Source organism: Centruroides vittatus, unplaced genomic scaffold, assembly GCF_030686945.1.
Source record: "Centruroides vittatus isolate TY-2023 unplaced genomic scaffold, ASM3068694v2 contig_549, whole genome shotgun sequence".
Classification (NCBI taxonomy): Eukaryota; Metazoa; Arthropoda; class Arachnida; order Scorpiones; family Buthidae; genus Centruroides; species Centruroides vittatus.
In genome coordinates, this window is record NW_027122325.1 from 7,626,391 (window position 1) to 7,654,274 (window position 27,884).

A 27,884-nucleotide genomic window follows, 5' to 3' on the forward strand; every position below is an offset into this window, starting at 1 on the left:
GAAAGACTACGAAAAAAAGGAAGTGGAGCGTATCTTTAATGAACACCCCGGATGTTTCGCACGGAAAATAGAAGATTTGACCGGTACTAAGGAATTTCTTCATACACCTATCATTAAGAGTAACCAAATAATTAATACAAAACAATATAGAATACCGCAATGTTATTTGAGTGAACTAAAGAAAATGATAGTTTCATATCTGAAGGCGGGGATTTGCGAGGAGAGTACTTCTGAATGGAATTCCCCCCTTCACATTGTCCCGAAGGAGTCCGGCGAGTTAAGGGTTACTCTCGATCTACGAAGAATTAACGAAGTAACCCAGTCCCAGGAGTTCCCTCTAGCCCGTGTGGATGAGATCTTAACGAAGTTTCAGGGAAGCAAATTCTTCTCGGTAATCGACCTAAAGTCTGGATATTTCCAGATACCCATACATGAATCAACACGTCATTTCTTTGCTTTCTCTACTCCTTGGGGAAAATTCCAGATGTGCCGCCTCCCGCAAGGTGGAAAGAATAGCGGGAGGTATTTTCAATACGCCATGTCTAGGCTGTTGGGGAGATTCATAGATATCAATTGTTTCGTCTTTCAAGACGATATTGTGTTGTTCTCCCAATCCTTTGAAGATCACGTGAAACTCCTAAGGGAGGTAATCTCTATATTAGACAAAGCCAACTTGAAATTGCACCCAAAAAAATCGAAATTCATGGTGAAAGAAGTGCGGTATCTGGGACACATCATCGATAGTAAGGGGATACGACCTGATCCCTGCAACGTGGATGCGATTAAAGAAGTCCAACCCCCGCGTAATGTGAAAGACGTCAGGAGTTTCCTCGGAATGGTGGGATTCTTCCGCAACTTTATCCCAAACTTTGCCGAGATTGCTCTTCCTCTTACATATCTGACTAAAAAATATGTAAAGTTCTTATGGGACGACCAGTGCCAATCAAGCTTCGAAAAATTTAAAGAACTATTATCTAAACCCCCTGTGCTATCTCATCCCGACTTTAAAATACCTTTTTTCATGCACTCGGACGCTTCAGATACCTGGGCTGGTGCGGTCTTAGAACAGGAAAGCGAAGGGAAACTCATTCCCATTGGCTACTTTAGTAGGAAGTTCCGTGGGCCCGAACTAAAATATTCCACTATCGAGAAGGAATGCTACTCAATAATCTTAGCCCTCCGCCACTTTAAACATCTTATTCTTGGTCAGAAGGTCACTGTGCTTTCCGACCACAAACCTTTAACCTTTGTGAAAAATATGAAAAATCACAATAACCGCCTCATGAGATGGGCCGTAGAATTATCTAATTTTGATTTGGTCATTACGCATGTTCAAGGGAAGAGTAACCCAGTGGCTGATTTATTGTCTCGACCACATGGTAGTAGAGAAGAAGCCCCCTCAAACAGCGATGTCATTAATTGCATCAGTGAAGAGTTGTGGAAAAAGGTAAAGAGGTCCCAGATTGGGGACAGAATTTTTGGTCCAATGAGAAATCATTTAATTAAATTCCCACCCTCTTACAATGATTACCCGAGTAGTGGCATACTTCCTGAGTATCAAGTAGATGGTGATGTATTAGTCCACGTACGACCGGGACGGTTTGGAATACGTCAATGGAGGCGTGTTTGTGTAGGGGAAACAGCAATTAATGACGTAATTAAAGCATTCCATGAATCACCATTAGCCGGACACTACGGCAAAGAAAAAACGTGTGACCTGATCAACCGTTACTACTACTTCAAGAAGATGAAAAAACTCGTCGATAGATTCGTGAAGTTCTGCAAAGTTTGCCAACAACATAACTTACATCAAGGAAGAGCCCCCTTTCAAGAAACGGAAGTCGCTAATTATCCGTTTCAAAAGGTGTCAATCGACATAATTGGCCCTTTAAATCAAACACATAAGGGTAATCGTTATATTCTCACCATAATTGACATGTTTACTCGATACACAGAAGCCGTCCCTTTAAGGGACCAATCTGCGGCCTCTGTAGCCAATGTGTTTTTCGAAAGGATAGTCTGCAGATATGGCAGTCCCGAGATCATCATCTCTGACCGGGGCACGAATTTTACGTCCTCCATCTTTAATGAAATGTGCAACATCCTTACCGTCAAGCACAATGTTACGACATCATATCGCCCTTGTTCGAACTCAGTTTGTGAACGTGTGAACAAATCCATCAGTAACCTTTTGGCCAGAATATCAGGCGGCAGCAACAACAATTGGGATACCTTCTTACAGACTGCTGTGTTCGCTTATAATAATGCTACACACTCCTCTACTAGTGAGTCACCTTCATTTCTTCTTTACGGATTTGATCCTAAATTCCCTCATGCGTTCCCTGTTGAACAGACAAATGACTACCCGGGTATTCGGGAGTATCGTGATTTCCTTATGGATAAGCTACGATGCATCCGTGAATCGGCATACGAATTAAGTCGCAACCGTAACAAACTTAACCGTAACCGCATCAACACAGGGAGGAAGGTGAGGAGCTTTGAGGTAGGGCAGAAAGTTTGGATGTTAAGGAAAGGGAAGAAGCAAGGCAAGTTTTCTCCAAAATATTTAGGTCCTTTCCGTGTCTCTCGCCTCCTGGGGCCTGTTAACGCGGAAATCGAAAATTGTAATAAAAAGGAAAAACTTGTTGTACACATAGACAGACTAAAACCGTGCTTCTCAAACTTCCGTGAGCCTAGACGGAAGCGTAACATCCCAATTGGACACGAAGGATCACAATCCGGAGAGATCGAGGAGATTGAAGAGGAAGAAGACATCCCTCACCTACCCACTGCGCAACGGGCGAGCTACAATAGGTATAATCAACATAACCAGCAGCATCAAGGAGACCGCAAGGATTCGGGTAATGAGACCATGCTGGAACAGAGGGGTAATATCTCCCACCCGTATAACTTACGGGGGCAGAAAGTGGACTATCGCCGGCTTCACTTTGGAAGATGAACTGTAGTTCATCATCCATTAATGGTTGTGTATATCCATATTAATGTTTCTGTTAATTGTTAATATGTCTTTTGGTGGGGACGTATGTGGCTTTATTAAACCTTATTTATTTTCTTTTCTTTACTTTCCTTATACTATCTTCCTGTAGTAACAATTTTACTTCCGTTTTCTATTTACTTAACCACGCGGTAGTTAGTCGACACATGTGGCCTGGACGGTAATAAAAACAAAAAGGGTGTGACACCGAGGGGTCGAGGGGTTACGTCAGAGGAGATAGGAGGACAGGAGCGAGAGGAAGGAAGATTTTTCGGAGAGAGAGAAAAACGGGACGAACAGAAACAAAGAAAGTTATTAAGGAACGGATCCGAGGTTTTTTTTTTCTTATTTATTACCGCCAGTCACCCCTTCGAACCAATTTTCAGTCTTATCATCTCTGTTTAATTCTCTTCCACCTTATCTTTCTCTAGGGCCCTGTACTTAGTTAAGCTAGATATAAGTTAGAATAAGTTCTTTGTCTTGTCGGCACGCGGGGACTAATTGATGACATTGTTACGCGCAGTCCCAAATGTATTTGTATTAGTAATTAGTAAGTGTGTGTAATCGTTTCTTTGTAAATTATTTATGTTCGCTGAAATTAATAAACCTCTTTTTTTAATTCTATCAAAGCCGAGCGACTCTCAGGGTCTTGTTATTTCATATACTCGGCTAACAATAAAATTTTTACCAATAATTGTATCTGATGATCATTAGCTGAAAACATTTGAATTTTACATTATGTTTTCTTAAATGTATACAACTTAAGGTGGAAATTTACCTTGGTAGTCCCAATGGTCGCGTTTCGATTAGCTTAGGTTGGTTTGGTTAGGTTAGTTTAACTACATTTTTAGTAGACAGAAGAAAAGAATATAGGCCTACCTAAAGAGAAAAAAAGGAAACGTCTACTAAAAATGGTGTTAACCTACCTAAGCTAACAGAAGCGCAGCCATTGGGACTACCAAGGTAAACTTCAACCCAACTTAATAATTTTATTTATATACATAATATATAGAAATAATCACATTTAATAGACCATATATAGTATTTTTTCATACTTCTCCTTTTAGAGCAAGTTCTTTCTTTAACTTAAGAGCCGCTTTCTTTTCAGTTTTAATTGCGGTTTTTTCTGCTCCTTTTCCTTTTTTCTTATCCTTCTTTTTATCTTTTTTACCCATAATAATAATTATATATTTAGTTTCACAGAAACTAAAACAACTTTCGGCAAACACGTGGAATAAACGCCCTCTATCGGCAACTAAAAATTTCTCTCTACACATTTTAAATATTTTATGAGATTATTTTTTCCTTCCAGTTCTTACACGGATAAAATTAATATAAAATTAATACAATCCATAAAAGTATTTTAGTTAAATAATATATTTAATTTTTGGATTACTATTACTCTTTTTTGTCTTTTTTTTTTTTTCTTAAACTCTCCGTCCCACGGCTGCCGCCGCATTTTGTGCACTGGTGAAATGTAAACAAGGTCTACTAGGCCAGCGTTTCTCAACCTGGGGTCGCGGTGATATTAAAGGGGGAGTCACGAAACAATAATGAAATCATTTTATGAGAAAAAATCATTTATTATAAACTTAAACATTTTACTTACAATAAGTACACATGTAAAGAAAAAAAATTAATGTGATGGTTGCATTCGTTTCTCATTTAAAATTTTCTCTATACGTGGATCTACGTTAGAAACACACAAAAGCAAATTGTTTTCTTAATTGATTATTATTCCTTTGGGTGGGGGTCGCGAAATATTAATTTTATTTATATTTACTATTGGGGGGTCGCAGAGCTAAGAAGGTTGAGAATCCCTGTGCTAGGCCCACTAGTGGCCAAGTGGTTCCGTGTCCTAAACAGTGGGAGTTCGGTCGTGGGTTCGCGTCTCGCCCGGACGGCTGGTCACGTGGAGTTTTCCGAGTTTTCTCCACGTCTATAACGCCTGAATAGGAGCCAGTTACTCTTAAAAGACCTCCCGGAATAACCGCGTTCGCGTAACGACCATCATAAACGCTTACAACTTCTATTACATGACAATTACGTCACACTTTACCACGGGCGATAAAATAAAAAATTGAAAAAAGTTTATTTTTAAAATACAGTTCTTCAAAAAATATTATAACGATAATATTAATCCATTTAATTTACAATTTAATAATGACGCCTAAGTATTATTTATTAATTTATTTGTTGAAATTGATCATCCATTCTCATAGTCCATATTCTATCGACTTGGAAATATTCGGCTATTTTTCAGAGGCAGAAGCGAGAAAAATTTCCGTTAGAATTATGAACACAAACATACAAAAGAAATAAAAATGGGTGCATTTCTTAAAGTGGGAGAGACAAAGGAAATCGCTGACCTAAGTGAAACTTTGCCAATTGTACTGATTCGTACTAAAACTCTTCTTTTATTACATAGATTATTCAAGAATGGAAGGTTAAGGGCCAAGCAAGTCATCAATAAGGAACTGTCCATATAAATTGTGTCCGCATTTTTCTTGAAATTTTCACTGTCCCTCCCCCCATTATCCAGTTTTTGTCCAGGTTTCCGTAACCCTCTCCCTTCTTCCGACGTCCACTGAAGCTCAACCCCTCTCCTCCCCCTTCCAACGTGGACGTTATTTATGTATGTAGTTCTCTTGATCAAGTTGTAACTAGAATACATAATGCAGATAGGAATGTCAAGAGTTTGTATGGGGGACCCATTCGCCATTGTTTTATTTTAGTAAATGAAATACATAAAATGTTTCTTTATTAATGAAATGTAGTTTTAGATTTTATTTTCTCTTTTTAAAATATTGGCTGACAAATTTATACAACTAGTAAAAAATATATAGGAAGATCAAAATGTCTTCACTTTTGCCATGGGGAACAATCTTCCACTGCAGAGAAGACCTTCCTTTAGAGCACACAAGTAAAACGGCAAAGCCATTTTTGGAACGAGACTGTCTCGGAGAGTGCGAGCAATGCATGAGCAAATCTCACACTTGTAAGGAGTCGACTTTTAGGGGCAATAAGTTAATTGAGCGTCAGAGATGATCTTCTTCCTCAGAGATGGGTTCTTTCGTATATGGGTAGTGGCAGCGGAGACGGAGATGATAAGTGTTTTACAAAAACCATTTAACACAAAAGCAACTTACATAATATCAAAATAACAGTTCAATCTAGATCGACAGGTTCTGGATGTCAAAAGTGGAACAGGGATGCAATGCTTGTAGTAGTCCCAGGGCACTAGCGGTTGTAGGTCCATTGAACAGGTGGGAAGACTCCGGCGGTTGATGTAGGAGGATGGACTGACAGGTCACTGGCAAACACACACTTGGCTGGAGAACTGCCCTCCAACCTCGAGATTTGGAGTTTTTATATGATTTCCCTTTTCCCTGTCCCTGATTGGTCATTCTTCTGTCTCCAGGCAAAAACCAAGACTGATTCGGGTCACAGGAAAGGACTGCACCGGAGAGATTTCCCCTGGCACCCTCCATTGACTTGGACTGAGAGGTGTTGATGGAACTTTGAAGCCTGCACTCATATTTTGCTCTGTTATTGTCTTTTCTTGGACAGTTTTGAACTTAAACGATTTACCAGATGTTCTTGTGGTTGTTTCCCCTGACATTTTAGAGCTTACATGACCTAACAGATATCCTTTTGGTCATTAACCCCCCCTTTTTCTCAATTGTTTAAACCTCAACACTTGTATAGGAGCGTTTTGACAAAGCACCCTCTCTCTCTCAGTCAACATTTCCTTCTGTCGTTCATCATCGCGTTGCGTTTATTTTGAAATAAATATGTAGTTTTCTCTCCTGTCTGGTCTATGAGCTCTTGATCGGATTTGCCATCTGAAATTTTCTGTCTTAGGAATTAGAGTTTTTATAATTAATCATAATTTCGACTCGATTTTAGGAACCTCACACACTCGTGCCTGTTTGTAGAAACAGTCTCAGCATTTTGTATTTTCTTTTGACCCGGTTCTCGGTCCCAACTACCTACAAGTCTGGTTTATTTTATGTGCACATGATTTGGATACCAAAGGCTCTGTGCCAAATACTCCTTCGTACCTCTAAGGCAAAGGTCACCAAACTTTTTCGATCGTTGACCCTCTACAAGTTTTTGAAACCTCACATCGACCCACACCAAAAAGTTTGTATTCAAGCAAAAAAAGCACTTAAATTACATTTCTGTTTGTCAGTTACAATACATTTCTTTTAATTTTGCATTTTTTTTCATTTATTGTACATTTGTTAATAATAATTTTTGTAACTGACAATCAGTGAGATGGATACGCTTGATCCTTAGCTTAAGCTTGATAATCAACCCCTGGGGTCGATATTGACCACTTTGGCGATCCCTGCTCTAAGGGGTGCAGCTGTTGACATCAGTGCGATTTTAAAGACGAGACAGTCTTGTCAAAAACATGCAAAACAGTCTTAAAAGTTCTCAGGTGACAAGTCCAAAACAATTAAAAGGAAATATTGTGTTTTTTAATTGTTTTGAGCTTGTCACTGGAGAACTTTTAGACTCTTTTGTTTTTTTTTTTTCAAATTAAACCTTAATTTAAAAATTTAAATTATGTATTATGTTGCAAATATAAAACTTATAATTCCCTAATTTTAATAAATCTACAAGTATTTTTAGATTAGGAAATTCTAGGTAATCTGTGTTTTAGATACTTCCACCTTGGATTGTTGGAGAAAAGTTTGCTCTATAATTTGACTACCTAGTTGTCAGAGAATTTGGACCAGGAAAACACCAATGCATAAAATTATCCTTTGTCTCTACTAAATTTTACTACTGTGTATCCATCTGTCAATTCTGTCTTGGGTGTACCAACTTCAATTTGAGACATAATTCACAAATAAATCTGATAATATGACTTTTCTTTCATAAATAAAAGATCTTGAACTGTAGTATGTCTGTAGACAACACAACTAATTAAAGATATAAAGTGCCATTTTGGTGTTCTGTAACACTAAGTAGCATAAGTCAGATAGCCAAGACAATACGGGTGTCAGCCTATGTTCTGGGAGTCCTGGATTGAATTTGGGTGAGCAACCTAGAAATTTTTCATGAGCAATCCTTCCCAGATATGGCAATCCTATCTCTCATCATCTAGTCACAATAGTGACTAGATGATGAGAGATAGGATTGCCGCCTGCTTCTGGTGAAACTACCCTGATAGTACCTTCATTTACCCTAGATTACCCTAAATTGAAAAAAACTCTCAAAGCTTGAGCTCATGCTCGGATTAAAAAAAAAATAAGACAAACAATTCTATGATACAGATCCCTGTACTATTATTCTTATTATCCCAATTCTTATTTCATTGTTTTTGAAAATTTTAATAACTACAATGTCTTAGGATTTTTAGGCTTTATCAGAGGTAATAATTTACATCTGATATGGAAAGTGCCAATGGCTCAATGGTATGAAGGTTAAGAAAAGCAAAATCCTACTTGGGTGTAATATACAGTGTACAACTTGTGTACCTAGCAGCAATCAGCTTTATTTCCTTGGCTTCTGTTGTCCTATTCTAAAATCTTCCAGTTATAGAGGAGGAAAATAGAATGGTAGGCTAAACTTTTTCCACCAAAACTTGTGGTACAACGAGTAATAGCATCAGATCACAGGGCACTTTTACCCTAGATTTACCCTAAATAGAAGACTACCCTAAACATTATCCAGAGAGAAATTACCCTAGAAATGGTAGCACTAGTGATGATTGTCCAGGTTTTCATATCCATCATGAGATCAAATCCATGATAGGCATGAAAAAAAGATCTCTTAGAATCCTAGCTTTCAGATTCTGCCTTATTCACTACATTTTTTGAGAAAAAATTTGATAGTAATGCCGAAATATCTACAATTTTCTGGTTTTCAGAAATTTCCATTTTAAGCAGGTTTACAAGTTTTACTATACAGAATAATTATTGACATTAGTTGATATTGAATTCTGAACTTAAGTTGGCTAACTGTAGAAGAAAAATGTAAAAAAGTTCAAAATAATTTCTTTATTTTTATTCAGATTACTTAATAATAATAATAATAATAATAATAACAACAACAACAACAACAACACAGTAAGTCCTCAATTTAATGAACAAAAACTTGGTCCTAAACAAAAAATTTTAAACATAGTTTATTTATGAATAGAGTACATGCTAAAAAGTATAAATTATTCAATGTACAGTACATAATATTATTTTATTAATATTGTATATATTGTAAACACATTAATATATGTTTTTAAGTTACACACAACAAACTTTTGGCAAAAGAGTGTATTCCTTTCCCAATCAGTCTGTCAAGGGTCTACTGTAATAATGAAACTAAAGTTTCAAGTCTATGTAGAAATTATGATTGATTACATGACAGTGAATACAAAGTAATTTTCTAATACAATAGCACAGCATCAAAAGAATGTTTTATACAATGGAAATCATCAGTTTAATTAAAAATAAAATTAATAGCTATTTATTCACAAGTCAAATGGTAACATATAACTTCATAAAATTTATAAGATAAATGTTTGCAAATTTTGTTACTGAGTATGAGTATATTACTCTTCGTTGGAATTAAAAAACAAACATGAATATATTAGGTCATGGATTAGTGTTGCCACCTTTTCAAAATTGCTGACCCGGATGGCAGATCAGGTTTGGACATGCGCATTCGTGCGCCGATGTTGCTATTTATAGATCGTTGTTTACTTGATGACTTTTGATGACTTTTTTTTTTCAGATCAGGTTTATTCGAACAGAAGTCCCTGACGCATGTGCAATATTATTTTACCATGCAAAGAATAATGTACACACCAGTTCTAAACCAGTTAGGGACTTGTGTAAGAACTTAAATTAAGATATGAAATAACTTAGATTTAAAGGAGCTGAGAAGCAAAAAGAAAAAAGGTTGACAGGTTGCTATGAAATCCCAGACAAAATTAATTGTTAACCTGGACAATGAATTAAAAACCGGACAGGTGACAACACTATCATGGATATAAGAAATTTCACAATTATTTCTTTTTCATGTTTGTTAAAATCTGTGAATAAAAAAAAAATGCAAAATATTAATAGATAATAAATGCTTCATTTATTATATTTCCAAAATTTGCAATTTTTCTTCTATACGTAATAATTCTTCCAAAAGCATTTCTTCTTCATCTGTTGACAGACTTTCATCTAAAATCCTTTGATAATGATAATCATCATCAAATAGATAAGATGGTAAAGGCAGTTCTGAAAAATAAATCTATTATTTTTTAACATATTTTTATTTTAAAAATTATGCAAATAATTATTAAAGCTAATTCATTTGTGCTGCTTAATAATATACTTTTTTAATAACAAAAAATAATTCATTTACACTGATTTCTTTTTGAGAAATAACAAGATAACTATTTTACCAATTATGTCATACAAGCACCTGGACCAGTAGTTCTGAAATGGCAGTCAGGGCAATCAAATGGCAGTTGTGAAGCTATTTCTATGCAGCTACACACACAAATATCAAAAATCAAACAACTGATTTCAAATGATCTGCCAAATTATTATTAGGCTAGTAAATAATTAGACATAAATCAATTTGGCTAGAGGGAGCCATCTCATGGTAAATTTAATATTAGAAATGAATCAATTTTAATTTTTAAAATATTCTTTGTTTATTTGGGTTTTTTTTTTTAAATCAGGACTTCTTACACTTCCATACTATAAGTGTAAGAAGTCCTGATTTAAAACAAAAGGGCCCAAGTAGGCAAAGAATATTTTAAAATGAATTAAAGATAAGTAGCTAACTTTACAAAAACATTAATTTTAATTTTCAATTTAGAATATTCTGGAAGAAAAGAATCTTCTTGAGTGGGATTTAAATCTGCAACTTCTGTTTGCTGTACAGTTGCATTGCCAATTATGATACCTGAACCTCTGTCTGATCTTTGCGTCTGGATAATTAATTAATTTAAATATAATCATACAGGTTACTTGAACAGAGGTCCAGGTAATCTGTATGGTTGTATCCATTTTAAAATGCAATTCCATCACTGAGGTATTGCAAATTAAAATGGATTATTTTATTGGTGCAGAATATGCTTGCTATGTTTTAGTTTGAGGAAATAAAATTCATGACAACAGTTCAATGGAATTTTTCAAAATACTATTGTAGGGATCCTCCAAGTAGATCTATAATTTATTCTTAGCAACAAAATTTTTTAAGACAGATTGTTATGTTTGCCATGACAAATTCCCTAGTTGTCCATATATTTTGCTATAATGTCTCAATTAATTCTGTAAGTCTTCTGATTAAAATTCTACATGCTTTTCAAAGTTATAAAGTCCTTTTGGAATCACCCTGTATAATATTAATATCGTAATGCGTAATTATATAATAAATTAAATGAGAATGTGTCCACTCTTCTTATAGGCCCAAATCCATAATCTTGAATAAATTTTTTTGAGAAATTTATAAATTATTAAAACCAGTCTAATTTAATTATTAAAGTTACAAATGATCACTCTATCTAAATATATTCTTAGAATCATCAATGCCATAGTAGTATAAATACAGCATAAAAAATTAACAATTTTATTATATGATATCTATAACTTTAAAACTTTTCACCTGAATACAGCTCTTTACAACCATTTAAAAGAGAAATTAATTTTACTTTTTGAATATCTCTAAGCTTAATAGTTACATTAAAGTCAAATGATTGCCTGATTAAATCAGACTATATTACTGCCACTATTAATAATTAAATACAGAATAATTTGGTCTAGAGGTAGGCATTAGGCACTATCTCTTATTAAATTCAATAATTATAATAAAATTAATATTTATTAAATACTTTAGAAAATTCTGGGAAATAATTTAGATATAACCATACTAGTTACTCATGGCACTGATTGGGAACAACTCAATTATTTCTAAATTAATTAATAAATATTTAAATTAATATTTTTCATGTAATATTTAATTATTTTAAACAACATATAATTACAAAATACTTTCAGATAATATATAGCATTAAATTATCAATTACCTTCAGACTTGTAATTACTCTGTCTGCATTCTGGATCATAACATTTTTGAAAATACACTCTCTTCTTTAGAGATACAACTATTCTATAAACATTATGAAAATTAAAAATTATATATTGAATATAAACTAATAATAAAATATAATTTAAGGATGAATATTTACATGACATTATTACTTTTATGTTCCCTTCCAATATTTTTGCAGTACCTATAATTACATGTAGAATATTCAAGAATGGAATTTTGGTAGAAATCAATTTTATATATATATCCTTTACCATTATTAAAAATTAAATCTTTAATGAACTGATCAATTTGTGGATAATTTGAATGCTGGTAATGGCAAACAGGTCCTGTAAAGTAATAAATATAAAGTAAATATAAGAAATGAAAACAAATGTAATCAGAATATGTATTACATTTTTTGGGGATACTATAGATTACTATCTATGGAATTTCGGGACTTTGAGTATATGTCTGAACTGAGGAGACCGAGACGAGTTCAACGATACCCTACTTTTGAACCAGAGACGAAAAATAAAAAAGTTATCATACTTTTTTCCAGCGATTGCGTGATGATAGGGAGTCGCGTCGCTCTCTCCGCTAAGTCGGCCTCACTATAGCGATCGGAAGTTGTGTCGCTTGCCGTTAAAATTGCCTTTAGTAGACGTTTCCCCCCCTTCTATTACTTTGTTCAAGAACTACCGGAATCAATAACTAGTGATGTTTAGCACATGGCGGCCTGCCTGCGGTTCCCCTCCGGGAGGTCAGTCAGGAGCACGAACAGTGGGAATGATCGCCATGTTCGCTGCCATAAGTAACATTAATTGAAATGGCGATCGCACGATGATTGGAAGTCACGCCACTCTCTCCGCTCTCGTATCGCGTGTTTAACCCTACTGGAGATGACCGTAGTCTGACATCATGGTTTGCAGATTTTACCACAAGATGGCAGTACTAGCAACTATGGTGCTGTCTTCATGAGAGCATTGAAAAAGTATGGTAACTTAAAAAGTATGATGACTTTTTTATTTTTCATCTCCGGTCCAAAAATAGGATACTGTTGAACTCGTCTCGGTCCCAAGTTCCAATATATAATCAAAGTCGTGAAATTCCATAGGGGGTAATCTATAGTATACCCCTTTTTTTTTAATACTATAGTTTTGGAATATCTGAAATTTTTTTTGTCAAAATAAATGCTTCTTGATTTCTTTTAACTTAAACTATATATCTATGAAATTTAAAAACAGCAGAAAAATTGTTATGCAAAATATATGTAGTACAGACAAACAGACAGACAGACACACACACACATATATACATACATACATACCACACATGCAAATTCATTATTAATGTTAATCATATATTGCATTAGATAATTATTAATAAATAACATACAATGTTAAATTAAAATACAAATTGAATATTTAATTTAATAAAGTACATTACATTAATAAATGCACATTATTTTTTAGTAGATATATTAAATATCAACTTCAAACAGCATAACAATTATTTGTTTATTGTAACTGATATTTAAGACAAAGCTAAAGCATTTTAAGATAAAGTGGAGCATGTTCTTCTGATATTTAAATATTACAGAAATTATAAACTTAAAAATATTTACATAATTTTTTTCATTAAACTTATTCTGTTTGTTTAATGTAAATTTTATTTTTTTTATACTAAAATTTAATCTGAATAACCATATATTCTTTTCATTTCAACAACAATGACATTTAATATACAGTATTTGAGAAAAATAGTAGTTAAAAAATTTTTTCAATTTTTTTTCTTGACGACTATTGTTTTATTAAAATTTTTTCTTAAATACAATTTTCTAAATAAATAAATATCACTATTATTGATATGAAAGAAATAGGTGGTTATTAAGATTGCATTTCAATATAGAAAAAATAAAACTTTTGTGGCTATACGCCTTTTTTTTATTCTGTATAGTTTTAGGTTTAATTTATATTCTAATTCTATAAATTTATCCTTCCTTCCAATTTTCTTTGTTCCTCTGTCTTGAACTTCTGAGAACTCGGACTCCCCCCTAGCCCACCAGGAGGTAGGGGAGAACAATGGACAATGACGAGGCTGGAGGGGAAAAAAGAGATTCGAGTGGACATTCTTGGGCTGGACACGAGAGTTAACTGACGTGTGGCGGCAAAGCTCGTGAATAGAATCCGACAAGCACTGTAAGAGAGGAGACCATAGAAAACGGATCAAGAATGAAGTATATTGATATATCAGGAGAAGAACCCTCAGACAGCCGATCTGCAAGAATATAAAACGTTCAAGACTCAGAAGTCGAGACAGAGAAATACTTGGACTACTCACCGATAAAATTGGGTACCCCCTATCCTTTTTACTCTTCTTACTTCCCCTTCTTCTATCTACCTTCTATTAGATTAAGTTAGATTAAGAATTGTGTGAGAGACTATTAGATACGAATCATTGTCAGTTTGGAATTGGGATAAGACCAACTACCTGGATTGCCTGTAATGCCAAAACCATCACCGAGGATAATTGTAAACAAGTAAAGAAACAGTGGGAATCCAAAAAGAATCTGTGTATATATATATCTGCATATATTGTGAAATTAAATTTGTTTTTACTGGTAAACACGTGTATGTGTTTTTCCTTTTGCATTGTACCTATAACACTTTTATAAAATGTAATAGAAACCAATATTAAATGAAAAAGTAAGTTTTATCAAGAAAAATGATATAAATATTTTTAAGTTATAATTTCAAAAGAAACATGCTCAACTTTCATCTTAAAATATTTTTTCACCGTCTTAAATATCAATTACAATAAGTTCAGTCAAAAGTGTATAAAAACAAGTGATCATAAGCAGTAATGTAACAAAGGAAAAGTCAGGGGCCTGGGTCTCACCTCCTTAACCTGCATAAATACTGTAAATACAGTCAAATAAGTAAAGGATAAAATTTTTAATATGGCAAAATACATATATATATACATGTACAATTTGTAGGAGTTTATTCTTCATACCATAGCCTAGTGACACATCTAAAAGTACAGAAGTGATTGAAGGTTTGAATAAAATAAAAAACTAACTCATTTGTCAGTAGTAATATAGCTTGGTTAATGGTTACTGAATTTTTCACTACATTTTTTGAATTGTTAGACTTGTTAGACTAAATAAAACTTTTAATGGATGATGGCTTTTTCCTAGTGGTTTACCATTTTCTTTTAAAGATTAATCTTACGAATGCATAGAAATAAGTGTGAAGATTTTAAAGATGTGCAGATAAAATTGTACCAGGTTGTTCAATAAGTTTTGTCGTTCAATAAGAGATGGCGCTATTAGGTTTGTCGTTTTATTACTCTAAAAATAGTACTACTTTTTTATAAACACGTGTGAAGTTTCATGTAGATCTGTCAACTCATTTCTATATTTGCAGCTGTTCAAAGTTGACGTGTCAGTGTATTTTTTTACAATGGAAAAAATTGAATATCGTGCAGTGATAAAGTTCTTATTTTTGGAAGGTGTAGCACCAAAACAAATTCATGAACGATTGGTAAAAGTGTATAAGGACTCTTCACCTTCAATTAGAACAGTAGAAAGATGGGTTGCTGAATTTAAATGTGGCCGTACAAGTCTTGAAGACGATCCACGTGAAGGACGTCCAAAAAGTGCATCAACACCAGAAATCATAGCAAAAATACAGCATATGGTTTTGGAAGATCGTCGATTAACTGAGAGTGATTTAGTAGAAGCCCTAGGGATCTCATTAGGCAGTGTGAGCAATATTTTGGCTGATGTTTTGGGTTACAGAAAGCTGTGTGCACAATGGGTGCCGCATTCGCTAACTATGGAGCAAAAATACATTTGAATGCAACTTTCTCAGCAACATTTGGAGCGTTTTAGAAAAAATAAAAAGGATTTTGTGCGTCGTTTCATTACTATGGATGAGACTTGGGTCTACCATCATGATCCTGAATCAAAACAAGAGGCTAAGGAGTGGTGTGAACCCGGTACTTCGGCTCCGAAGCGAGTTAGGGTCCAGAAATCGGCCAAGAAGGTGTTAGCATCAGTTTTTTGGGATGCAAAAGGAATTTTGTTTGTGGATTATCTCCAAACTGGTAAAACAATAAACTCAGACTATTATTGTAATCTTTTGGACCAGCTGGATGTAAAAATTCGTGAGAAAAGACCTGGTTTACAGAAGAAAAAAATCATTTTTCATCAAGATAACGCACCCTCTCATACAGCTCAAAAAACCATCGCGAAAATCAGCGAATTAAAATACGAATTGTTGCAACATCCTCCCTATTCGCCAGATTTAGCTCCCTCTGACTTCTGGCTGTTCTCACATCTTAAAAAATTCATGCGTGGGAAACGATTTTCATCGAACGAAGAGGTAATAGCAGCCGTGGAAGCGTATTTCGACAGTCTTCCGGATTCTCACTTCAGGGATGGAATCCATAAATTAGAAGATCACTGGAACAAGTGTATTGAAGTTCAGGGAAATTATATTGAATAATAAAATGTATTTCAAACCATAAAATTGTGTTTTTTTTATCGAACGACAAAACTTATTGAACAACCTGGTACTTAAATTTATAACTTTTTGAATTTGATGTATAAAACTAAATGAAGATATTAAGTTTATAAATATTTATCTTTTGTTAAATAAACTTTTGTGATTTTTATTATATTATAATTTGAACCCCTAAAATATCAGTTCTGGTTACACTATTGGTTATAAGACAAATGAAATTTAAAACAGAGAAAATCTTTTTTATAAACTGAACATTTAATCTTAAAAATATGTAATACTATTTTCATTGCAATAAAAGATGAATGGTTATATTAAAAAAGACAACATTAATTGTAACAAAAATGTATTTAAGTGTCCATATATTCAAAATTTGGTAGATACTTTATATTTTCATTTACACATGCAATGTAAACTGATCTAATAATTGAGGAGTCTTGCAATTATATCTATTTTTTACCCACTTATGGCATGATATATTTTCTTATCTTTGTTTAACTCAACATGAAAATATGCCAAAAAACATAGAAATGTTTTTTGGCATATTTTCTCATCAATAAGAATTCATGAAATAATAATTATACATTTTTAATTTACTCTCTCTCATAGATCATGTGATATCAAATTATATATTTCAGATAGCATATACTGTATTCTTTATCAAACAAGTTTTTTACTTAGCAAATTTTAACTTAATATCCAGCAACAAATAAATTAAAATAGTCAATTATTAATTTTTTTAAATGGGCATTAAATTATTTGTATAATCAAATTAAAAACTTATTTGAATAAAACTACAGGAAATTCCCTAATAGTGAATTCTTCCTATAATAATCTTATCTGTATATTGAACAACTGACAATCTCTGGCAAATACATTACACAAACTTACAAAGTTTATAATACCATATATAAACAATTTTCAAAATATTCTGGTAAAATTCCCTTAATTTTGAATTGCCATTCATGTTGTGGAAGACTATCAAAAATATCTGTTTGGAGAGAGGCTGAAAACATCAACTTCAACTATGGGCATCACTATCTTCAACAATTATGGATGGTTTTGAATAAACATGGGGCAATTTCTAAATCCTGCAATTTATTGCCAATTGGATAACTTTTTTAAAAAAAATTTGATGCCATTTTTATTTTAATGTCACAACTTTTTTAACTGATCATTTTTTGTTATTCTCCACATATGGAATTCTCCTTAGATCAAACATTCAAAATCAAATTAGATCTCCTTAGATCAAACATTCGTTCCAGAGTCTTACTCATAATGCGAAACACTCATTAAGCGAAACAATTTTTCTCATAGAAATTAATGTAAAATATGATAATGCATTCCACGCCAAAAAAATGCTCAAATGTTTTATGTATAACATTTATTCAAAAAAAATTGGACAATATACACTGTTAAAGAGCGTGAATCATCATTATCTTTTCTTGTAGCATGGAATGAACCATCCTGGAATGAGAATTTGATTTGCAGAAACAAAAAAAAAAACAAAAAAATTACAGCTAATATGTTTGATAAACACTCTATACGATATGCCAAATTCTTGAGTTATGTAAAGGCTATAATTAAATATTAGAAATTAATTAATTTGACTAGAGGTAGGCAGTTATGTTTCCATCTCATATTAAATTTAATAATTATAAATAGTTAATTTTTAATTCAGACATTTCTAAAATTTAATTTGGAATCAGTCATTAAATTTAATGACCCAAGAATTTGGCATATCATTTGGCATGTTTATTATATAACGGGCTTTGGTTGTTGATGTTTATAAGTAATATGTGTGAACACAAGTTTGGAAAAATGTATGATCACAAGTGACACTAAGATGCTAGCGGAACAAGTGCTAAACACAGACTGATGGAGCATGCTGCATGCATACAATTCAGGATTTCCCCTCTCCTCATCACTCGTTATGCGAAACATCGCTCGTTAAGCGAGGTTCCACTGTATTGATCTCCCTCAAATTTGTTAATTAGAAAATTTCCTGTACAATTATATATACAATGTAATGATAATAGATTTAAATTTGATTATTTAGACTGACCTTTGTAACCAATAAAGTTAGTAATAGATTTCTTCTTTGTCCTTACATGTTCACTTTCTTTATTAAATTTTAATAATTGAATATTTGTATTCCTAAAAAAATTGATAAATGTAAAAAATCTTGTTACCCAATCATCAAATAATTTACAATAAAAGTCAATCTAAGAATTTATAAAGAAATATTTTTAATACATTCAGATTTTTTCATTATTAACAAAAATTAATGCTTAAATTCTGAATTTTCTATAATTGATTTTATATATAAAAATATTTTAACAACTATGTAAAATTAACACACATTAAATGAGAATTCAAATAATATATTAAACTAAAGTCAAACTATTATTGTATTTGTGTTACTACATTCACATTTGATTAGTACACAGCAGTGAAGTGCTCATATAATATTTTAACAAAATTTAAATTGTAACCAGATTGCTGTAAAATTTAAGAGAGGACTGATGAGGGACATGTTGTCCTTAATGCATATCCTCAGAAACCAATAAAAGCCTGTGTTTCCATTGTAGTTGCATTCCTATATAATTTATTCTTAAATGAAAAATTTACTCACAAAAGTAAACAGAAGTGCTTGGTGATACAAGTCAAACTTGGCACACTAAGCTAGTGTTGCCAACTAATGTCTTATGCTAAAAAACATAAAAATGTTCTTAATGAAAATCCATAAAGAGAGAGGTTATTGATGAAAATCAAGCAATAATTTGCTTAACTTTCTTGGCAACATTTGGTGATCGTCTGTTATGATGTTTTATTAAAAAACTTTTTATGCCTTTAACTATTATAAAATGGCAAAAGACTTAATTTTGAGGGTAGGGTTGGGTTTTATAAAAAATTATAAATGCTAATAATTAGTGATGTAACGAATATTCGGTTACTACCCAGTATTCGGCCTATTTTTTGCTATTCGGCCGAATACCGAATATTTAAATCACTATTCGGCCGAATACCGAATACCTGAAAACAGGAGTAAGAAATAACAAAAACACAGTAAATTAATCATTTGGTTATTTTTATTAATGCTGAACATTAAATTATAATTATTAAAGTTAATAAGAAATAGCATCTAACTCTAGTATTAAATTATTTTGTAATTAAATAATATTATAGCCTTTATCTAGCCTGATATCTTATGGCATTGATGGCGTGTAGGTTAGAACGTATCGGGCATTAATGTTATTGTTTAGTTAATTATGTTATATTCGTATTCTTGTATATTTTAATATTTTTTACGATATTTTAAAATGATTTACGAAACGTTTTATTGAAACTTATCGTATTTAATGAAATAATTATTTATTTCTAGAAGATGAGTAACTACTATATAATTTATTTTATATATAAAGCAAAGAATGAGCATTTCTTATTATATGCAAAAGATAACATTTGAAATCATGTTAATTTTAAAAATATTGACAAAAACAACAGCAACAAAATATCACAAAACTTCACAAATAGAAATCCCCCAATAATATACTTGAACTGTTTCACATCTGGGGAGAAACTAGACCATATGTCCCCACTAAAGTATATATCCTTAGGGTACTATCCAGTCTACAAATACGTAGTAAAAATAAAATTTTACTGCTTAATTAAAAAGTTAAAATGATCGATTGCAAATAAAATAACTTATAAGTTATAACTTACATCTAAATACCAACAACTGCCTAATCATATCGGGCTATTTACGGCTATTACATAAATTATAAATCAATTTGGCACTAGAGGTAGACATTAGGCTCCATCTCATATTAACTTTAATAATTATAATTTAATTAATACATTTAAATAATTTAGACCTACTGGAAGAAAAAATCGTAGTGACATCGGACCAATAGAGAGCAGGGTGCGCGATCCTTGCGTAATGAGGTTTGCGCGCTAATTTTTATATGTGCGTTAATCAAGCCGAATAGTTTGGCCGAATATTCGGCCATTCGGCCACGCTCCTTGCCGAATATTCGGTATTCGGTCACGCTCCTGGCCGAATATTCGGTATTCGGCTGAGGCCAAATATACTATTCGTTACATCACTACTAATAATGAATAAAATCATCATTAAGTTTGACCCTACTGGAGATACACATGATCCCCTTTATCTCTCCATCACCTCGATCTTTAATCACCAAAATTTAATAGCATCAATCCCCCTAATAAACAAACCTCCCTGCAGAATTTCAAAAAATTTTCTACAAAAAAACACAGAAGTTATTAAGCTTCAAAAAGAATGAACAAAATAATGCCCCCCACACATTAACATCCAATGTACAAAAAGAAATGTCCCAATTTTTTTGCAATTCTTGATGTTTCAAGGTGTCTTGAGTCCAAAAATGTAAAAATCTGGAAATCATTTTTTGACCAATCACCATACAATAATGCACAACTAATATACCATAGGAATAATTTAATCAAGAAGTTTGGTAGTACACACCATGCTAATAAACAACAGAACAATGATAAGAAGTTCAGGATTAGGTACAATCAAGTATTAAAAAAATTACAGAAAGAGATCACTAGTACCAAAGTACCAATAGCTTCTGTTTATGCTACAGAATAAATCCTACAATTTACAGCTTCCATAGGAATGATGAGGATCCACCAGACCATCAATGTCTTCTGGGGTATATAGTATTCCAATCAAAGACCATAGAATTATAATATTGACTTAGAATAAATTAGCACCACCTCATGTTCCTGTATGGCAAAAATTAAGAAACATAGAAGAATCCTGTTACTACATTAGCATCCTATGCAATGGAGATGAAGAATGAGGATGATATGGAAGTCTGAGGGAGACCAGAATCTTAAGACAACTCGTGAGATGGCTGACCTGAAGAACCTAGAAAAGTTAGAAATATATAAATTGTCCTTAAAGGCCAAATCCATCAACTAAAAAACAATGATGCTATATCATGCATGTAGTGAGCATTTTGTAAGATCTTAGACGTGTAATTGTTTATTCCCTATCCTAACATGTGTGGTTGTCTGCCATATATATTTTTGTTGTACATACAGTAGAGCAGTGGTTCTCAATCTTTTTGAAGTTGGGGAACACTAAACTTTCACATTGTTTTCCACAGAACACTAAACTTTGACATTTGTTTTCCATGGAACACTTACTATACATCAGCTTTAAAGTAGGGGGGACAAACCTTTTTGAAATCAAGTGCACTCAGTCTAGTAGATGATGACATTGGTGTTTGCTATTTACATTCCCATACAAAAATTATTTTACATTGTATTGATTTTTCTTTTGCAACGATTTTCAATTGTATATTTGTTTTTCGCAGAACACTTGAAGTGGCTTTACAGAGCACCCATGTTCCGCGAACCATGGATTGAGAACCACTGCAGTATAACATCGATTATCCAAAACAATTCAGGACTGGGGTTGTTCAGATAACTGATCATGTACAAAAATATATATTAACCTATCCAATGTTGAAATTTTTCTCCATTGCATGTCGCTTCACGTTGAACTTTCGTTGATGTTAAGCCCAATGAAAATTTTTTTAAAAATAATAATGATGGCTATTGTATTGTTAAAAATAATTTCTTTATTTTGCACAAACAAAATAAATATATTGAAAAATATAAAAACAAAAAAAAAATTATATTTCGGAAGTTAAATTAATCTAGTATCAAAAACGTTCTGATTCAGCACAACACACGTCCCAACACAGTTCCTGTCCTCAGAAAAACACCACACAAAACAAGCAAAACTCACCACTCATAATGGGGGAAAAGCCTTGTTCAAATACTGGCATGTCCTTAAGTACCCTCTCATGCTCGCGCCAGTGCTGCCAGCTAAAACATGCACACCAACAAAAATAATATTCAAATAGCCCAAGACATAGCCAAATATGGCAGCACCACAACACTAGCGGAAATTTGAATTTGCTGACTGGAACTCTTATACTATATACAATTACAGTAGAGCATCGACCAACCAATGTTTTGGTTGATCGATGCTCTTGTGTTGACCACAGCTATATCGAATGTAGCCAGTCTGTTTGTTGGGTAATGTGATTGAGGACTTTACAATTAAAGACACGTGTTGGACAATGAAATAAATTTAATTAAAAAAAACTTTTAAAATGACAAACAACTTGCAGACTTAAACACTATTCTTACAAATATACTAAACACTTGTTGTCTTGCAGACTTAACCACTATTCTTACAAATATACAAAACACTATTCTTACAAATATACAAAACATCAGGTTGTCGTATTCTATCGATATGCTTAGTTGACAAAATTGGCGTTCTTTGTTGACAACACTTGATGGAAAATGAAATAATAACGAAATGATTAAAGCTCCGAGCGTGAACTAGTTGTCCCAGTAAGTAGGCCTAATCCTCACGTGTAGTTCTACGTAAATTATTCGTCAGTTGGGATCAATTCCTAGACGATGCGGTTGGATTTTCCTTTACGTACAGAATGGTTCAATCTTCATTCATTACTATCCGATTCTTACCTCACCTCCCTTCGTCGTTCAAATGGGAGCTTCCAAGTCTATTCCGATCCTCTTCTATTCTCGAAGGAACAAAAAAAAGTCTCTATCCAGTGTGACACGTGCTTTTATAGTTCCCGCCATCCGGGTACTTGCTACACACGTGATCCTCTCCAGGCCAATCAATTTCACCGCTGTGATGACCACAAATGTGATTCGCGTAACAAGAGAACAAAGAAATCCCGACACGATTTCCGTTAATGACGGAAGGTTATTACACACAAATATGAATACATATATATTAATTAAAAACAAAAAACAATAGTGGCGGAGCACTACACTCTACTGTAATTGTATATAGTATAAGAGCTCCATTTCCCTTTCCTTTATTTCTTCTCACTTCTACTTAATGCCTTTCTTGTCACATGGCACAGTCCTTACCTTTGGTGGGTCCTGATTGGCAACAAGAAGAGAGGGGTGAATAACAGGTCCCACACAAGGGAGCCCATAGGAGTGTTTGAGGGTCAGTTAGGTTTTGGTTACTGAAGAGTGTAGACATGGGATCATGATTGAGGAGTGCTATTGACTAAAGTCTATAAGTAGCAGTAGGAACAACTGCCTGAACAGGGCTGTAACAAGAAGTTACAAGTTAGTAAAATACTGGAACCAGTAAGAAAAATCAGACTTTCTTCTGAGTTAAAGTGTACTGAATTTGTGACCATGTGTAAGGGAACATGTACAGTATTGGAATCCAGCTACAAGATTAATAAGGGCAGATAAACGAATTAAAGAACTTTTCCCCACATGTGAGAAGCCTTCCCGAAATGTCAATTCCCAGACAGATATCATATACTCATCAATGACAACGGATTGGACAAATCTAACTGACCGGTCACCTTGAAATTGAGCATAGCATCAACAGTTGCCCGATAAACTACATTTAAAATACCAGTACCGTCCCATTCTGATCCTTATTCTTATCATTCTTCTCTTCTCAATCTTAGTTTGTAATTAGTTCATAGTTTAGTTTTTAGTACATATGCATTTACCATCTTGTCAGAAGAAACTCAATAAGGATTGGAGTGTGGCTGTAACTACATTTTGTACTTTCCAACAAGCAGGAATCTGTAATCTGCCCCCTCAAAATTTGTATAATAAATGCATAATTGACTGGTTTTTTTGTCTAGTCTCCTTGTTGTGTGTATCATACCTTTCACACATGCAACATGTTCTTCATTGATCTATGCTAATTATTATCTACAATTGTATCATTGTAAATGTTCCTGTGGTTTCTAAATAAACCTCATACATAAAGATTGAAATTATGTTAAAATTGACAAATCATGGATATACTCCAAAATTTTTTAAAAAAGTATTCCAATTTGTTTAAAATGATTTTATTCAAATAGCCTGATACCTCATCAGACTATTTGCATATGCCATGGTTGAAAACATTTTCATGATTAAATTTTTGGTTTAAGTGCTGGAATTTAAAAGTTTTTAGTCACTTTTAATGTACAACTTAATTTAATAGTTAAATAACAAATGAATAAAATATTCAAATTACTTCAATAAATTGTAAAAATACATTTATTTCTACTTACTCAAAATATGTTATTAAAGAATCCAAAAATATATCAACTTCCATTTTATTTAATAAGCAATACTTATTTTCTTTTGATAATAAAAATGGTCTTTCATCTCCAAATTTGGTTGACAAAAATAATCTAAAATTTTTATTTCTGTAGTAAACAGCTAAATTTAAAAATAAAAATTATATAAATACTTAATTAATGTTATATACTTATATCAATAACAATGTCAATTTAATGCATAAAAATGTTAATCATAAAAGAACAACAAAACCAGAACAAAAATTATAAATATTCAAAACAGATTCAAAACAAATTCAGTTAACTCTGGAAACAATGAAGAGACAAGTCTCTACATCTCTTCCACATATATAAGCTAATTCAAAGAAAAGGATATGAATTTGTAACAATTAATCAAAATTAACAAAGTATCATTAAAGCAATAAACACTTATTAATAACTAACAATCAGAATGAATAACAAGAAAGTAATTAATTAATTTAGACTATTCTAGAAAAAAGATCAATTTGGAGTGGGATCAAAACTGCAACTTCTACTTACTATGCAGATACTGTACATTGCTAATTAATAACTTATTTAAACTTATTACTTTGGAGTTATACAATGGATATAGGCAAATTTTTAACATTAAAAAAATGGCAAAACATACACTGGAGGACAAAACTTAAGGACAAAGAAGAAATGGGCATGTATATGAAAAACTACATGTAGTTGTAGACCAAGAAGAAAACAATAGTATTGACAGCATGTTCAACATGATTTAATATAATAATTATGTTTAAAGGAAGTACCAGGATGTCAAAAGGTGTTTTTGTAAAAGGTGCATATTGTCTGAAGACATGGTTGTACAAAAAAATGCACAATATTTACTGCAAACAATCCTGAACGTCATGTCAGGAAGGGATATGGCCACCGTGAAGTGCAATGCAACTTTGTACACGACGTGGCATACGCAGAACAATATGATCCAGGAGCTGCTGAGGCAAGTTGTCCCATTCCTCTTTCACTGCATGGATGAGGGTCTCCTTGTTTGTCAGTGGATATTGTCAACCAGCAACATGTCTCCCCAAGACATCCCATACATTTTCAATTGGATTCAGGTCAGGAGAACGGGCTGGCCAGACTATGTGATGAACATCCTCGCTGTCAAGACACTCCTTTACAGCTTGTGTGTGATGACAAGGCACGTTATCATCCATAAAATGAAACTTTTCACTGACAGAACCTCGGAAAAATCGAACACGTAGAAGAAGAACTTCGTCAACATACTGTTGGCCAGTCATGGTCCCTTGGTCAACCACATATAGGTCTGTATGGCCATTGACTATGATGCCTGCCCACACCATGATATCATGATATGTTGGAAGTCAGATATCGATCCCTTTCCTGAATATTTACGGGACGATAAGCACTGCTAACCTCATGCCATATCAACTGCCATCTAGAATCACACAATAGAACAAATCTACTCTCATCTGAGAAGAGCATGTTAGCCCAGTCATCATTAGTCAAATTGCAATGCAGACAGCACCATTGCAAACAGGTGCTTTTGGTGAACTCTTGAGAGTGGGACACACACAACTGGTCTTCGGGCATATAGTCCATTCTTTCAAAAACATCTTGCAACAGTTTTACGAGATATCTTAGTTCCTGTGGCTGCCTGTAAATGACTTGCCAGTTCACCAGCTGTGCTGCATCAGTCCCTTTTCGCTGAAAGAACAATATACTGATCTTGGGATGTTGTACTGCTATGACGACCTCCCCATTGTGCCTGCTGCACATTCCACTACTTTGAAATGTTGCCCATAGTCTAGAAACAATACTGTGCGCAATGTTAAATTCATGTGCAACATCCGTTATTTTCCATCCTCCTTCCAGCTTTCTGATTATTCTTCCACGAGTAAAATCATCTAAATGATGCCTGGAAGACATGTCCAGAATTTTATTATTGTAACTTCACTCCTTCCTGTTCAAATTTCACATCCAACAAAAACTGACTGCATGCACAGATTGCTTGAAATCTCATGTGCTATCATGTGACTGACACGTGCAGACTTCAAACATTTGCATAGGTTTTACATAACAGAGTCCAATTGAACCTCAGTTAACAACCAAACTAGTTAACAAACTTTTATTTTGCAAAAATTTTGTCTTGGTAATGAACGAAATTTGGATAACGAACTTAACGGCTTTTTGTGTCAAATTTGTAAGCTTGCCAACTTTTAGGGGAATCAGTTAATCATGCGTCAATGATGGTCTAGGGTCCATTTGTATGTTGGTGGTGGTGGTGGTGGTGGTGGAGACAAAGATGACAAGAATTTTACAGTGAAAATCGTTTATTAAAACAGGAAGATGCTTACATATTTGAGGTGGTTGGAAATGGTTTATCTACAGTATTTTCCCCTGGCACTGAGGAGCAGCGTATATCGCTGGTCCTACGATAGTCCGATTTTAAAAAGCTGTATACCAAGGCATTGTTCACCAGGTGTTTTCAGGTTACCAATGATACTGACTTAACTCTTAAGAGCTTTTTGGAAGGAGCATTTTAACATCCTGCATTGTATCAACACTACTGACAAAGCCTGGAGTGAGGTCTCTCACCACACTTTGCAATTGGCCTGGAGGAAACTTTGGCCAACTTGTGTCCCAGAGTGAAATTTTCAGGAATTTGAAGAAGAGAGCTCTCCTGATGTAGTGCATGAAATCATGTCCATTGGCAAGAGTTTGAGAGTAGAGGTAAATGATGCAGACGTGGAGGAGTTGCTGAAAGACCATCAAAATAAACTAACGACAGAAGAGCTGGTTGCCATGCAGGAAGAACAGATGAAAGTCTTACAAGAAGAGCATTTGTCAGAGGAAGAGGCTAGGAAAGAAATCACCAGTGCTGAGATCAAGGAAATTTGCAGAAAATGGAATGATGTGCAGGAATTTATTTGAAGCACCATCCTAACAAAGTTGTGGCTAATAGGGTCATTAATTTAATGAACGACACTATGCTAGCACATTTTAGAAAAATTTTGATTAAGAGAGTAAGACAATCAACTTTAGACCACTTTCTTGTTCCTTATCAAAAGAGACCTCAACTCGAAGAATCTCCCAATGCAGTGCTACCTGATATTTTTATGGAGGGGGATTCCTCTTCCAAGCATTAAGCTCTGTAGAAACAAAGATATG

At 33.6% G+C, this 27,884-nt stretch overlaps 2 protein-coding genes across 2 annotated transcripts in view; both read right to left on the reverse strand.

The window, feature by feature from the left end:
• LOC136978776 (kelch domain-containing protein 4) overlaps positions 1 to 4,246 on the reverse strand; it is a 33,573-nt gene extending 29,327 nt beyond the window's left edge. The window contains exon 1 of the mRNA XM_067274609.1: positions 4,051 to 4,246. Coding sequence (XP_067130710.1) covers positions 4,051 to 4,170 — 120 coding nt within the window. The 5' untranslated portion in view covers positions 4,171 to 4,246. The remainder of the gene's footprint in view (positions 1 to 4,050) is intronic.
• Positions 4,247 to 10,093: 5,847 nt separating this feature from the next.
• Positions 10,094 to 27,884, reverse strand: part of LOC136978627 (DNA-directed primase/polymerase protein-like) — a 30,158-nt gene continuing 12,367 nt past the window's right edge. The window contains exons 6-10 of the mRNA XM_067274366.1: positions 24,702 to 24,852; positions 18,632 to 18,723; positions 12,198 to 12,387; positions 12,036 to 12,118; positions 10,094 to 10,236 (exon numbers count right to left, since the gene is read on the reverse strand). Coding sequence (XP_067130467.1) covers positions 10,094 to 10,236; positions 12,036 to 12,118; positions 12,198 to 12,387; positions 18,632 to 18,723; positions 24,702 to 24,852 — 659 coding nt within the window. The remainder of the gene's footprint in view (positions 10,237 to 12,035; positions 12,119 to 12,197; positions 12,388 to 18,631; positions 18,724 to 24,701; positions 24,853 to 27,884) is intronic.